The following is a 14,897-nucleotide window of genomic DNA, read 5'->3' as shown; positions in this document are numbered from 1 at the left end:
TTTGAGTCAAATTTAGGGAAATCGAAGTGTTCCAAAAGACTGGCCCACTGTTTGCTTACATAATAAGTTTGAATGTAAGAAGCACCATGCTTCCAGGGGAAGATGGAGTGTGCCCAGGGAACGGTAGGTGGTTTGGCTAATGAGGTAGACCTTCTGGCGTGTTACAAAAGGCCATTAAGACCTGCACCTTCTCAAACCACTAGGGCAGTGATAGAAGGTATAAAGGCTTTCCAAGTATGAAAGTAAATGAGGAGAAAAAAAATTACCTGTGACATATTTGAGTAAAAAAAGTTAGCTTTATCCTTCAAATAACCCCCTGCTATTTTTTGCAGCCAGGAGAGAGGCTGTGGTTGCATACACAAATTCAAATAATGAGATTCAATAAGCAGAGTGTTGGGCAGAATTTGGAGGGGAAAAGGTGCCATTTACATGAGGTATTAATTTTATGAAGATGTCTGTTGTTAACTGTCAGGAAAGTAAAACAGTGAAATTATTCAGGACAGAAAAAAAAAAACGTTTTCTGCATGTAAGTGTTCAAGTTTTAATTTATTAGTTGTGTACAGACTGAATTTAAAGGTATAATAGGTCACCACTGATGATTACTAAATGAAATTAACAGTCCTTTTATACTTCTATTTTAACTGGGCCTTAGTTTTAAAAATATAAAATGAGGGTTCTTCTGGGTTTAACCGGAGGGAGTTTGCTGCCTCACAAAAGTCAGTTTTTAATGCCATAAACACCCTACTTTATTTGAGGACGTTTCTGCTGTAAAAATTAACATGTCAAGAAAACAACATTAAACAATCATTTACCTATTGCTTCAGACCAGATTGTTACTGTTTACTGCATATTCTTGTTAACCGAGCTTTGTAAAAATGTAAAAAGTGAATCTATCAAATGGAAAAGGAGCAAGCCAAGATCCCCCTTTTCCAGTTGAAACACTTCTGCCATTACAGTGCATTTGCGTACACAGCTATGCAGTGAGCTAAACACTTCCAAAAGGGACCCAATGTGTGAACTGGCTTTAGACCTTTTTTAATGGAAGTGGTGTGTGAAACTGTAAAAACAACAGCCATACAGAATTAAGTTCAAGACATCACTGATTTACGATTCAGTATATAGCATGAGTTAATATGCAGTACAGCCAACTTGCTACTACTTAAACAGATCAGCTCTGTATACATAAACAACTGTTAAAATGTGTAATTTCTTACAGACAATAACAGAAGTATATAAACTAAGTACAGACAATTGATGTAGCTTGTTGTGGATTTTTTTATATACAGAGGATTACTGTCTGGACTAATGGCTGGTGTGTTGGACCCCTTCTGAGTCCAAGGTACTGGCTCTGCAAGTAAAGCTGAATGGTGTTGAACTCTGTTGCACTCTGAACAGTGGATTACTGCTTTATATTTCTTTGACTGATCTGTAGTTGAAGCACAGCATTTGAAGCATATGGAATGCTCTTTCAAAAAGCATGTCATAAGGGAAAGAGTTTCTTATGGATAGGGAATTGTCTGTCAGTGTCTTCAGTGGAATTTTTAGAGGACAGAGGATCGAAGATCTTAAACCTGCTTTTCTGACTAAGATAGGGGCCTTGAATTTCCACTACTTGGATGGAGATTTCTCTAAGGTTTAGAGGCTTGGCGAGGGAAACCTGTGTCAGTCCTCATCTCTGCATTGCAACATAAAAAAATCCACAAAGAATGAGAATGGGGATATGGTAGGCAGTATTCCCTTGTATAACGCGAATCTTGACATATCCATTGCCTTTGGAGGTTGGGAGGTAATTTTCCTGTGGTAGTATTGATCCCTCTGGCTGTGTCAAGGACACTAAGTCCCAGTAAACCTCACAGTAAACTTCAAAGCAAGCTTCAATTTCAAGGAACAAATCAAAGGTTTTGAAGAAAATATAAGCTTCCATGGCCTCTGGGGAGCCATAACACCTATCCAGTCTTCACCATATCATCTGCAGGACAGCAGCTGGGTGTATGATATAGACTGGTGTAATCTTCCTAGCGTGCTGCCATGAGTCACAACTTAGCCACTTAATGAGACACTCAAGCTGTTCACTAGGTTTAAGATTTTTCCATTCTATTTTCATGATACATAATTTGTTAAGATTTGATAAGATCATGGCAGGTCAAATAAGTCATTAGATCAGCCATACCTGAAGACTGAGTGTTCTCGATAGCCTCTCGTGTATTATTATGCATCACAATGACTCTGATTTGGAGGTATTTGCCTTAATCTGAGAGAAACTATTGACGTGGTAAGCTCTAGAGTGGGAACTTTGCTGTTGTGAGAGTTGAAGAAGCTTGGCATTCTTGCATTATTGGTCTGTGACTGTCAGATTGAACCACAGCCTGTCACACAAGGTGAGGGACTTTTTTAAATAGAAGGGGTGTGTGAAACTCAAGAAACAATAACCATATGGAATTAAGTCCATTAAGTATCACTGAGTCTTCACAGTATGAGAACCTAATCTAAGAATCTTACAGTTTCACTGTTTCACGATAGTAGTCAACCATTCATAAATCACACAAGCCTATGGCAAACGTTAAAATACTTCGAAATCTTTGTACAAATGTATTTTTGTAAATCATTGTATATATAACAAACACCAAAAGGAAACAAAAAGCTAAAACTCCCCTAATTGTTGTTCTTTCTGTGGGATAAGATTTCTGGATATATTTCTGTTGCTGGAGGACATCTGTAGTAATTGTGATCGATTTGTCTGGGAAACATGATCTCTGTTTAAATCACAGAGACGGGAGTGTCTTTATAATGTACACTATATGGCCAAAAGTTTGTAGACGCTTGACCATTACACCCAGTACTTTTCAAACATCCCATTCCAGATTTAGTCCACCTTTTGCTCCAGTCTTCTGGGAAGGCGAGTATTAAAGTGTAGCTGGGGGGATTTATGCTCATTCAGCCACAAGAGTATTAGTGAGGTCAGGCACTGATGAGGAGGCCTGGGGCACAGTTGGCATTCCAGTTCATCCCAAAGATGTTCAGTGGGGTTGAGGTTAGGGATTTGTGCAGGCCACTCGAGTTTTTCCACTCCAACCTGGGCAAACCTCTCAGTTCCAAGTGAAGAGAAATTACAATACAATACAACCTATACAATTGTGTGCTTCCAATAGTGTGGCAACCCCATACACTATGGGTGTGATGGTGAGGTGTCCACAAACTTTTGGCTATGTAGTGTATGTATGGTCGTCATACCAAAAGGTCCCTGCATACTACATACACCTAATTTTAATACAATATTTGACCTCTATTCTAACTGCTTGTTGCAGGCTTTGTGGCTACGCAAACTGCTGCTTTATCAGTAGCAGGTCACATGCCCATAACATGTCTGTAGGTTTTCACATCTGTTTTCATATCTATTTTTTTCATTTTCTCAAAAACTTCCCTAAAACCCTCAGAATCATTGCTTCTCTGACAAGTTCTTTTAAACATTTTCAGCAGGTGATGATAGAAAAGAGTGCTTCATGAAGTGTCTGCTGAAGAAAAAACACAAAACCTCTTTTCCCAAAGGATATGAGTCTTTTATAGTAGATAAAATACAGTGTAATCTTTCCAGATGAGTATATGCACAGTCCGTAAAAAATTGTGACGGATTTGGATGGAAATCAAATCCCAGAAAGACTCCAGTTATAATTACATTACCCCAGCTCCCCACTTAAAACTAGTACAATCCGAAAATGACTTGTCGAGTCTATTTTTGGTGTGACTTTTCCATAAAATCTATTAGGCTGTAAGTATTTATCAAATTGCCATTATAAGATGAAAAGAGCGGCTGTGCGGGAGAAAAAAGATGGAAATGCATTTTAATTGGTATTGTAAAAAAGTCAACAGTAAGGTAACCGTCCGATCATATGCCATGACTAACCATGAAACCCTGACGCTGCAACAACTAATATGTGCTAATATGCAATACAGCCAACTTATTGCTACATAGGTGAACTCTGTCCACACAAACAACTGTTAAAATTTCTAGCTTTTTGCAGATAATATTACAATTAGTGCTAGCATATGATGATTGGCACGACTTAAACAAAGGTCTAAACACAACATTCAGTTGAAATGATGCACATAAAATGTAGAGTTTATAAAATGTTATTCATTACTTACAGATAATGCTTTTACAAAGACACATTAAATGGATGTCAGCTTGCTTTCCCCAGTATGACTCAGTGTGCACAGCTATGGAATGGCAGCAATATGCTGCAACTGCACCTCTAGAGGCCACTAAATTCAATGATTTGTTGGGGCCAGAATAGATACCTGCTAATCCTGAAGGGTAAGAAAGTATTAGTCTAGTGCCCATGATGCACTGGCAGTCTTTTGAGAGAATATTATAAGAAATGATTGTCCTAGCATTTCCTTATGGAAAAGGACATAATTTCTTTTTCTAGGAAAATTATTCTCACACAAGTTTCAATGTCTGTTAGTAGAACCTGTTTTTCCCCATAAGCAGCTGATTGTAACTGAATCTCTGTAACACACAGGGCTTACCTGAGTGTGAAGGAACTGAAGGAGTTGCTTCACCTTAACAGCTCAGACACACTGAATGTGTTCTTTGCCAAATCAGCTCAGGAGGAACTTGCTGGGGCTGCTACATGGCCATGGGCCAAGGAGGCCCTTACACACCAAGGTGAGACCCAAGTTCCCCCAGATTTCAACAGACTAGTGACACATGGTCTAATTGTTAAGTATAGATACAATAATAGTTTAAAAGAGGACTATATGCTGTATTATTGAAGATGTTTTGCCAGTTGTTGGAGCATATTCAAATTTTGTTTTATTCTCTTATTCCAAATGAAATATAATAAATTGTGAATATTAAAATATAATAACAGATAATATTTTATGTGCATTCCATAAACCTTCCACATAATAAACCTGAGGGACACTCAGTGAAGAATTTAGGGAATTGAGGGACACTCACTGAGATTTTAGCTACCTTGAATCAGTATTAGATATTTTGAAATTTACCTTAATGACTAAGAACTTTAGACATTACGATATTGCCAAGTATGGATATTGGCAAGTCCTTTGTAGGATTAGGTGTGTTAAAGCAGGGCAAAGGCATACATATTTATATAGGCTTGAGACCAGGATTGGTATCCACTGAACTAGGCTCAAGTTAGTATTTTTCCTCTTGACCCTTCCATTAACCATGCTACATCCTCATTTTTACACTACACACATTCATCCACTGTGTTTTTTCACTTTTGTTGCTGCAAAAAATGTACGTCACCATCACTTCAAATCCTTTATTTTCCTCTTCGTTCCCTTCCAACACTTTCTGCCCGCTTCCTACTTGTTCACAGCTCTTGCATTTTACGAGATTAATGGGCCGTAATCCCGGGCATAAAAGAAAACACTTGCAACACTTATAGATTTCCCCCTGAAGATTGCCCTTAATCATGACCTTCCACTGAAAGGTGCATGACAAAGGGAGGAAAATGATCCTGGACCAACAAACAAAAAAAAAAACAAAAGACGTGTTCTTGCCCTGTTGCAATCTTCATTCACCTGCCAGCTGATTTTATGGTTCTCGTTGTTGCTATGTTTTTGAGCTCATTAAAAGAGAATGGAAATGCACTTACATAATGGGAAGGCCTTTTATGTAAGTGTACCTCCTATTGATTTGTGGTGAGTAATCAGACAGTTTGAGCTTGGCTTCTCCAGTTATGACTTTAGTTAATGAGATCACTTTGGCAGTTGATTGAGGTTGAGACCTTTGAAAAATAGGCTAGCACAATTAATTGGTAACAACTTAGTCCTTTAATTATATTTTATATATATATATATATATATATATATATATATATATATATATATATATGTATATATATATATATATATATATTTTTTTTTTTTAATGGGGAAAAGAAAGTACACCCTTCTTCAATTCTATGTTTTTATTTATCAGGGCCTACAAACAAACAAATAACCTCAGGTGACAGTACAAAAAAAACAAAAAAAACCAAATTTCATTATGTTGTCATATTTTACAAAAATTAAACCAACATTCGGAAACCAGGTGGGAAAAATTAAGTACAACCTATAATGCAGTAACATGTAGAACAACCTTTAGCAACAATAACTTGAAGTAAACATTTTCTGTAGGAGTTTAACAGTCTCTCACATCATTTTGGAGAAATTTTGGAGCACTCTCCTTTACAACATTGCTTCAGTTCATTAATGTTTGAGGGCATTTTTTTATGCACAGTTCTCTTAAGATCCCGCCACAGCATCTCAATGGGGTTGAGGTGTGGACTGTCTGCCTGCGTGCTTTGAATCTCTGTCCTGTTACATGAATGTATTTTGGCCCGGCTTAAGCTGCTGGACAGATGGCCTCACACTTGTCTCAAGAATATTCTGGTATAAAGTGAAGTTCATCATTGTCTCAATGACTGCAAGTTTCCCAGGTCCTGTAACTGCAAAACAAGCTGAAATCATCACCCCTCCACCACCATGCTTGACAGTTGGTATGAGGTATTTCTGGTGATACGCTGTGTTTGGTTTTTGCCAAACATCTCCTCCTTGTTCTCTTCAGTCCAAAGGATATTGTTCCAGAAAATTTGTGGTTTGTTCAATTGCAATTTTGCAAACTTAAGTCATGCTCCATATTCTTTTTGGAGAGAAGGGGCTTTTTCCTAGCCACCCTTCCATGAAAACCATACTTTTTCAGTCTTTTGTGTTGATTGCGCTGTCATGAACATAAACATAATGTGCTTACAGAGGCCTGTAGGTGATGTAGCTCTTGGGTTTGTCTTTATATCTCTAATCATTACATGGTCTGACCTGACTAAATTTGGTGGGATGCCCACTCCTGGGAAGATTTGCAACTGCCTTGAAGGCTCTCTATTTTTAATCAATCCTCACTGTAGAATGGTGAATTTCAAATTGTTTGGAGATGTCCTTATAACCCTTCCCAGAATGCTGAGCAGCAGCAATTGCTTCTCTGAGGTCATGGCTGATGTCCTTTCTTCTTGGCATGATGAAGACATGCATCTGAGTACTCCAGAGCACCAAACTGGCAAAAGTTCTGCTTTTATAGAGTCAGTCACACTTATTGATTATTAACTAATCTTGAGTATTTCATTAGTAACACCTGGCTGTTATTTACTTGCCTGAGGTTATTTGTTTATTTGTAGAAGTTGGTGAGGACCACACCACCAACTTCTTTTTGGTGAGGGCAAAATGTTCTTTATGCCCTGATAAATAAAAACATAGAATTGAAGGAGGGTATACTTTCCTTTTCCCGTGACTGTATATACATACATACATATACGTGTGTGTGCGTGTATATATATATATATATATATATATATATATGTATATATATATATATATATATACACGCACACACACGTATATGTATATATGTAGGATATATATATATATATATATATATATATATATATATATATACACGCACACACACGTATATGTATATATGTAGGATATATATATATATATATATATATATATATATATATATATATATATATATATATATATATACACACCGTCCACTTTATTAGGAACACATGTACACATACACATTTATGCAATTATCCAATCATGTACCAACAGAATGATGTGAAAAAAAAAAAAAAACATCCAGTGAGTGGCAGTTCTGTGGGTGAAAACACCTTGTTGATGAGCAAGGTCAGAGGAGGATGGCTAGACTGGTTGAGCAGACAGTAAGTCTATGGTAACTCAAATAAGCATTTCTTACAATTGTGGCGCGCAGAAAAGCATCTCGTTGGAAAAAAATATTGGCTGGTCTTTATTTCAATCTTCAACTGCCCAGTCTTGGTGAGCCTGTGCCCACAGTAGCCTCAAATTCCTGTTCTTAGCTGACAGGAGTGGATCCCGATATGGTCTTCTGCTGTTGTAGCCCATCCACCTCAAGGTTTAACATGGTCTGCATTCTGAGATGATTTTCAGCTCTCCACAGTTGTGAAGAGTAGCTATTGGAGTTACCATAGCCTTCCAGCTTGAACCAGTCTAGCCATTCTCCTCTGCCCTGTCTCATTAACAAGGTGTTTCTGCCTATAGTACTGCTGCTCACTGGTAGTAAAAAAATGTTTTTATGTATTTATGTTAACTTGAAATTTTTTTTAATTATTATTTTAAAGATATTACATTGTCAAGGATTAAACATTCTTATGCTGTCAAGGCACCTAAAAGAAATTAAATAAATTAAATAGTTCATACATAATATAACTTTTAATGGATTAAAATCACACAGCATGAGTTCATCAAATTAAACAAAAGTGAGACACTGGCTTCAAATTCAATTGGCATAAAACTGACCTGAAAAACCTTGCCTGAAATTAGTTAACTGATTATTAGAAAAACTGTGGGAGTTATAATAAGTAATAGCAATTTAGTAGTTTAGCAGTTTACATTTTATATAAATGAAGTCATAAGAAAAGCTCACCCTGCCCCCTGCCTAACCTTAATTATTTGATATGTTTGAGTTGGCTTGTTCAAATTCTTACAAATTTGATGTGAGATCACATAATCTTTAGAGAATATGGGACAAGATAAGTATAATCACAACTCAGTTTTCAGATTTCAAACTAAAAAAAGGTTGCGTATAAAAACTGCTATATTCCTTTTTTTTTTTTTTTTTTTTTTTTTTTAGTTTTGTGGTTTTGTGTGTATTTGTTTTTCTGTGACACATTGCCCTCCAGAATTACTGGCACCCTTCATAAAATATTTGCAAAACTGTACGGTATAAAATAAACAGTAAATACAAAACTTTTCCACTTAAACATCAAGAGAAGATATTTTTATTATTTTTATTATCATTTTAATAATAGTCTTTTCTCTAAACAATATATGCCAAAATTATTGATGCCCCTAAGGAATATTTTAAATAAATGCAAACAAATTTGTTTGTTCTATTACTCGGGGTTATACGTATTAGATTGAATCACATGGACAATCTCTTTTCATTACCACGGGTAAAAACAAAGAACTTTGAGACATTTATGTTGAAAGTCCCACCCCCACCCCACCCCCCAGCCTGGCTATAGATAGAGCTTTAAGCAATTTCAACAGTCACATATACTTCCAAATCAACACAGAAATTAGTTAAAGAAACACAAAATCAGAGATTTTCAATGTACATCTCAGTCTCCAGATTTGAACACTACTAAAAACCTGTGATATGAGGGAAGCCCACATGCACAGACCTAATCATATTAAGCAGCTTAAATGTTCTGCACAGAGAAGTGGACCAAGATCTTTATATATTTAACATTTTTGGGGTCATTTTCATTAAGAGTGCCTGTAATTCTGGAGGGCAGTGTGTATCTTCAGATCATAATAGCCCTCTGTTTTCATAACATAAACATTACATGTTGATCCAGAAATCTCTGTAGCACAGTCATTGTCTGTAGTGGACCTACATGAAGTATAATGGTTGAGATAATTACTAAGGTACTAAGAAATTAGTAGGCTTGGGGAAGTGCCCTGTTCTTTTTTGAATCCAGATAAATCACCTGATTATTTGCAAAAAGAATCCTTATGTCTTATATCTGGGAGGAAAGTCAGATTGACACCCTAAACAATTTATGTGAAATTATACCAAAGCAACAGTGGACTGATCTGCTTCTGAAACCACAAATGATGTGTGTCTACCGGACATGTCTGGCCAAGCTCAATTCCACTGTCTTTGTTTCTGCAAAACATGGGAATTTCTTAAATATCGCTGTCTCTTTCTCTCAAATTTAGTGTATTGGCTGTACTCAAATGGCTTTTCTGTGGTTGAAAAGTCTTCCTGAAGGGATTTTACAGATGTCCATGCAAACATAACTCTGTTTTTAATTATTCACAAAATAGCTGTTTGGCCTTCAATGACATAACAGCACCATCCATACAAAAATTATTCCAATTATGAAAATTGTTTCAAAAGTTTAAATCAAGGTAATTTTAAATGGCTGAATGTTTGTCTGCATGTTAAGCAGCTATAAACATACATATTAGTTTGATCTTTTTATTACGATAGTTGGATATGAAAAATAAAAACTTATCTTCTTAATCAGTGTGAACATACTATCTTTTCTAGGTGGAATGATACTGAACCCATCCTATTTTGGCACTGTTGGTCACAACAATACCATGATCCATGAGATGGGCCACATTTTTGGACTGTACCATGTCTTCAAGGGGGTGAGCGAGCGTGAGTCATGTGAAGACCCATGTCAGGAGACCACAGCGTCCATGGAAACTGGAGATTTCTGTGCTGACACGGCTCCAACCCCAAAGTCAAAAGCATGCCAAGACCCTGGCCTGGTCAATGACACCTGTGGACCTATCCACTACCATAATACACCCTACAACAACTATATGAGTTATACAGGTAAACTAAACTGTTTACATTACATAATCAAACATTTCTAAAAATAAACATTAAAGCAAATTTACAGATTCTTCATAAATATGAGACATAAAGATGATTGTAGGCTGTGTTACGTTTGGCTTTTTTGATTTAAAAAAAATGTAACCTGCATTGCTAAGTAGTGAACAGGACATGAGGCTTAAGCATGGTTATACAGACTCAAATCTATGGTGTGATAACTTAGTTTACAAAAATTGTTAAAATTACTTCATTACATGGATCTAATGACAGGACTTAAGGCTTTGGCACATGTTAATGACTACTGAATACCAAGTCTTGCTGTTTCAGGAACAGTCCCTTTCTTTCAACTAAAACAAAACTTAACTCTTAGTAACTAGGTCATTTTACTTCACTAAAATAGTTGCATGATGCTTTGCACTGTTGTTTATATTACACATATTTTGCACCTACCTTGATAAGTATCTTTTGTCTTGTGCTGCACACTTAACTACCTTATTGTCCGGCTTTGTTTCATATGTAAGCTACACCAAACATGAACCTTACTTACCTCACCTTGGTGTGATTCTTAAAGCTTGACTGCTGAGATAGATAAGACATATCTGAATGATCAATCATTGATATAGACAATGAATCAATATGGAATTCATCATATTAAATTCAACGTGCAATAAACAAAAACTTAACACCTTTTAAAACTTAATTACAGATGATAACTGCACCAACCACTTCACACCAAACCAAGTAGCTCGGATGCACTGCTACGTTGACCTGGTGTACAAAAACTGGGTTCAAGACAGAAAGCCCACTCCAATTCCTCTTCCACCTATGGTGATTGGCCAAGATGATGACTCTGTGTCCATTCACTGGTTGCATCCAGTTAGTGGGCCTCTCATGCAAAGGTGAGGTAAAACTCAACAAGCACAGTATACAAAATAACATTAGTTATCATGTAATATATTCAGTATATATAATTCCACACTTAATGTAAACTTATACACTCACCATCCACTTTAATAGGAACGTCTGTACACCTGCTCATTTATATAGCTATCCAATCAGCCAATCATGTGGCAGCAGCACAATGCATGAAAAAACATGCAGATACAGGACCAGAGCTTCGGTTAATGTTCACATCAAACATCAGAATGGGGAAAAATCTGATCTCTGTCACTTTAGCCGTGGCATGGTCGTTGGTACCAGATGGGCTGGTTTGAATATTTCAGAAACTGCTGATCTCCTGGGATTTTCACACACAGCAGTCTGTAGATTTTACACAGAATGCTGTGAAAAACAAAAAACATCCTGTGAGTGGAGAGTCTGCAGGCTGAAACACTTTGTAGATAAGAGAGATCAGAGGAGAATGACCAGACTGGTTTGAGCTGACAGGAAGTCTATAGAAACTCAAATAAGCACTCTTTACAACTGTGGTGAGCAGAAAAGCATCTCAGAATGCACAACACATCGAACCTTGAGGTGGATGGGATACAACAGCAGAAGACCACATCAGGTTCCACTCCTGTCAGCCAAGATTAGGAATCTGAGGCTTTCATGGGCACAGGCTCACCCAAACTGAACAGTTGAAGACTGGAAAAAGATCAGGTGCCTGCAGACTTCATTAGGAATCTTAGTTCCTAAGAACTAAGTTATGATGGTAAAAACAGTCTACCCAAAGATGTCTAAAACTTTGCAAGCTATGTGACTCTTCTCCTGCAGTGAATGTCACACTTTAATCATGGATAGCTGTGCCATAGTGAAATGGACATAAGCCTAATCAATTTATTTTGTAAGTCGATACCAGCTATCAAAAAGGCATGATGCTCATGTGCTGTCACATCCCCAAGAAAAACAGAGAAGAGCTCATACACACTCTTTACAGAAGACAGCAAAATTTTTAATGGTTGAATGACCTCATAAAAATGTAGGAAATTTAGCCACCAGAAATCACTGAAGTACTTAGTGATTAATTTAGCACCAGGGTAAGAGTGAACATTATTCAATCAAGTAAAGAGCAACAGTGAGGCTTGTGCCTCACTGCAAGTGACTTTTACCTCAGGTAAGACTAGAAAGGCTGATGTGGATGATGCTGATAGTCAAAGTGATTACAAGTTTCCCATCATAAATGTATAAATCTTTATGATAATTTTATTAAAGTGTCACTAAAGTGTTGTGTTGTTTTTTTCTATAGATTACAAGTACTGTAAGTTATAAGTAGAGATAGGCATAGAATTTGCTTATGTGATATACTGTCATGATCTCAGGACAATATTGAAAGTGGTTAAGATAATTCTAACTTATAAATATAATGATGACATCAGAGTTATTAAGCACTCATAAAATCATTTGTCATGTATACAATGACTTCTAATAATGTACTAATTATGTTTGCCCTTTTTATATAAAAAGAGGGATGGGATTTCTCAATAGCCTGTCATTCTCTAGGCTATGATAAAGGCTTGTATGAAGAAGGCAAATATCATAAATAAACAGTTTTTGATTTTAGGCAATCAGTGCATGTTGGTGTCTTTCAGTGGAATTGGAATGGAATCTTTAAATGCAGTCTTCTCCCTTGTGCCAAAACACCTTTGGCAGTTACCACATTAAGACTTCTTGGGTGAGTCTCTACAAGCTTTGCAAATGGGGAGCATCTGTGAGCTGCCATCTTCAGGTCTCTCCATGCTCCATGGATATTCTGTGGGGTTCAGTCTGGGCTTTGGCTGGTCCACTCAAGGACGTTCCAAGATTTGCCCTGAAGGCACTCCAGCATTTTCTTGGCTGCATACTTTGGGTCGTTGTGCTGAAAGGTGAAACTTTGCCCCAGTCTGAGGTCATCTGTATTTGGCTGCATTCATCCTTCCCTCAGGTCTGCCAGTCTCCCTGTTCCTCCCTCTGAGAAGCACCATCATAACATGATGCTGGCACCACCATTAGCAAGTTGATGAGCAATAACTGGTTTTGCCAGTTGTAGTACTTGGAGTTCAGCCCAAAGAGTGGCTGCCATATGCCTTTTACACAGGAGTGGCTTCCATCTAGCCACTCTTCCATAAAATCCTGATAGATGGAGTATTTATGAGATGGTTGTCCTTCTAGCAGGTACTCCCATCTCTTCTGAAGCTCTGTTAGAGTGGGCATTGTGTTCTTAGTCACTTCCCTGACCAAAGCTCTTCTAGCCCGGTTACTGAGTTTGGCTGGATGGCCAGCTCTAGTTTTTGCATTTGGAGTCCTGGTGGTTCCAAATGTCTTCCATTTCACTGGGAGCACACTGTGTTCCTTAAAGCATTGATTTTATACACAGTTTGGCTGCGGAGGTCAACAGAGAGTTTCTTGGACTTCATGGTTTGGATCTGACATGCATTGTGAATTGTGGGACCTTGTACACAGACAGGTGTGTGCTAAGTGAATTTTCCACAGGTGAACTCCAGTCAGGTTGTAAAGACATCTCAAGATAACCAAAGCAAACAAGCTGTATCTGAGCTCAGTTTGGAGTGCCTTTAGCCAAGGGTCTGAATACTTATCTAAATGAGACATTTTAGTTTTTGATTTTTAACGAACTTGCAAAAATTTCTAAAAACATGTTGTCACTTTGTCATTATTGATTATTTTGTGTTGATTAATGGCAAAAAAGTCAATTTAATTCATTTTAAATAAAATCTATAACAATAAGATGTGCAAAAACCAAAGTGGTCTGAATACTTTCCAAAGCCATTCTATATTCTGTACCTGTATATTGCACATCCATAGGATCTAGCTGAATGTTATGTGTGTGTTCACACTGTTTGAAGTTGTTGTGTGTATGTATAGAGAGGAAGGAGTGAACTGTCAGTTGTGTGATGAACATGGAACACTCCATCAGTATGCCTACAAGGCCACCTCACCCCATTCCTGTGACAGCAGTGGTTACTGGACGCCTGAAGAAGCTGTGGGTAAGTATCTATAATCTGAACGTTAGTCTGATGATCCTTGATCCATTAGTGTGTAACACAAGCTAACCATCCTAAGACCTTCCTGGTCCTGTTTTGTGTCATGCGTCTCGAGGGAGTCTGAAAATTGAAACCTGACTCACATATGAATTGTGTTGAGTTGATCACGCCATTCAGCCATGAACGGTGAACGGATTTTAAAAAACAATACCAGCTCTTTTGATTAATGAGGATCCAAAGCTCAGGCTGCTCTCACTTTTGCAGACTTGCTTGCCAGGAAGATCCTCCTGGCCAGGTGCGTGCAAGTCCTGAGAAGTCTGGAAAAACTTAAGGGATAAATCCTAAAATAATAATTGCCAGGATAAAGAACTCTCTTGTCTTTGCCATTGGAGAGATGAAAAAAAGGAAAGGAATTGGCATAGCTTCAAGTTTTGGTAATATTGGTTAGCTTCCACACCTGGCTTGTTATAAAAAAGCTATGCTCATCCTGTATCACTTATGAACTCTATTCTTCATGTAGCAGATGTTACTGATTATTCCAATCAGAGCTCTCTTAGCTATTTGCTGCCCACTCACTG

The 14,897-nt window shown here is 37.4% G+C and overlaps 1 protein-coding gene across 1 annotated transcript in view; it reads left to right on the top strand.

The window, feature by feature from the left end:
• Positions 1-14,897, top strand: part of pappa2 (pappalysin 2) — a 69,826-nt gene that overhangs the window by 7,348 nt on the left and 47,581 nt on the right. The window contains exons 4-7 of the mRNA XM_026937049.3: positions 4,521-4,666; positions 10,109-10,402; positions 11,109-11,301; positions 14,201-14,322. Of these exons, the coding sequence (XP_026792850.3) occupies positions 4,521-4,666; positions 10,109-10,402; positions 11,109-11,301; positions 14,201-14,322 (755 nt within the window). The remainder of the gene's footprint in view (positions 1-4,520; positions 4,667-10,108; positions 10,403-11,108; positions 11,302-14,200; positions 14,323-14,897) is intronic.

The sequence above is a fragment of the Pangasianodon hypophthalmus genome, chromosome 4, assembly GCF_027358585.1.
Source record: "Pangasianodon hypophthalmus isolate fPanHyp1 chromosome 4, fPanHyp1.pri, whole genome shotgun sequence".
NCBI lineage: Eukaryota > Metazoa > Chordata > Actinopteri > Siluriformes > Pangasiidae > Pangasianodon > Pangasianodon hypophthalmus.
Note: the sequence above shows the minus strand (reverse complement) of the source record. Positions and strands in the feature narration are given on the sequence as shown.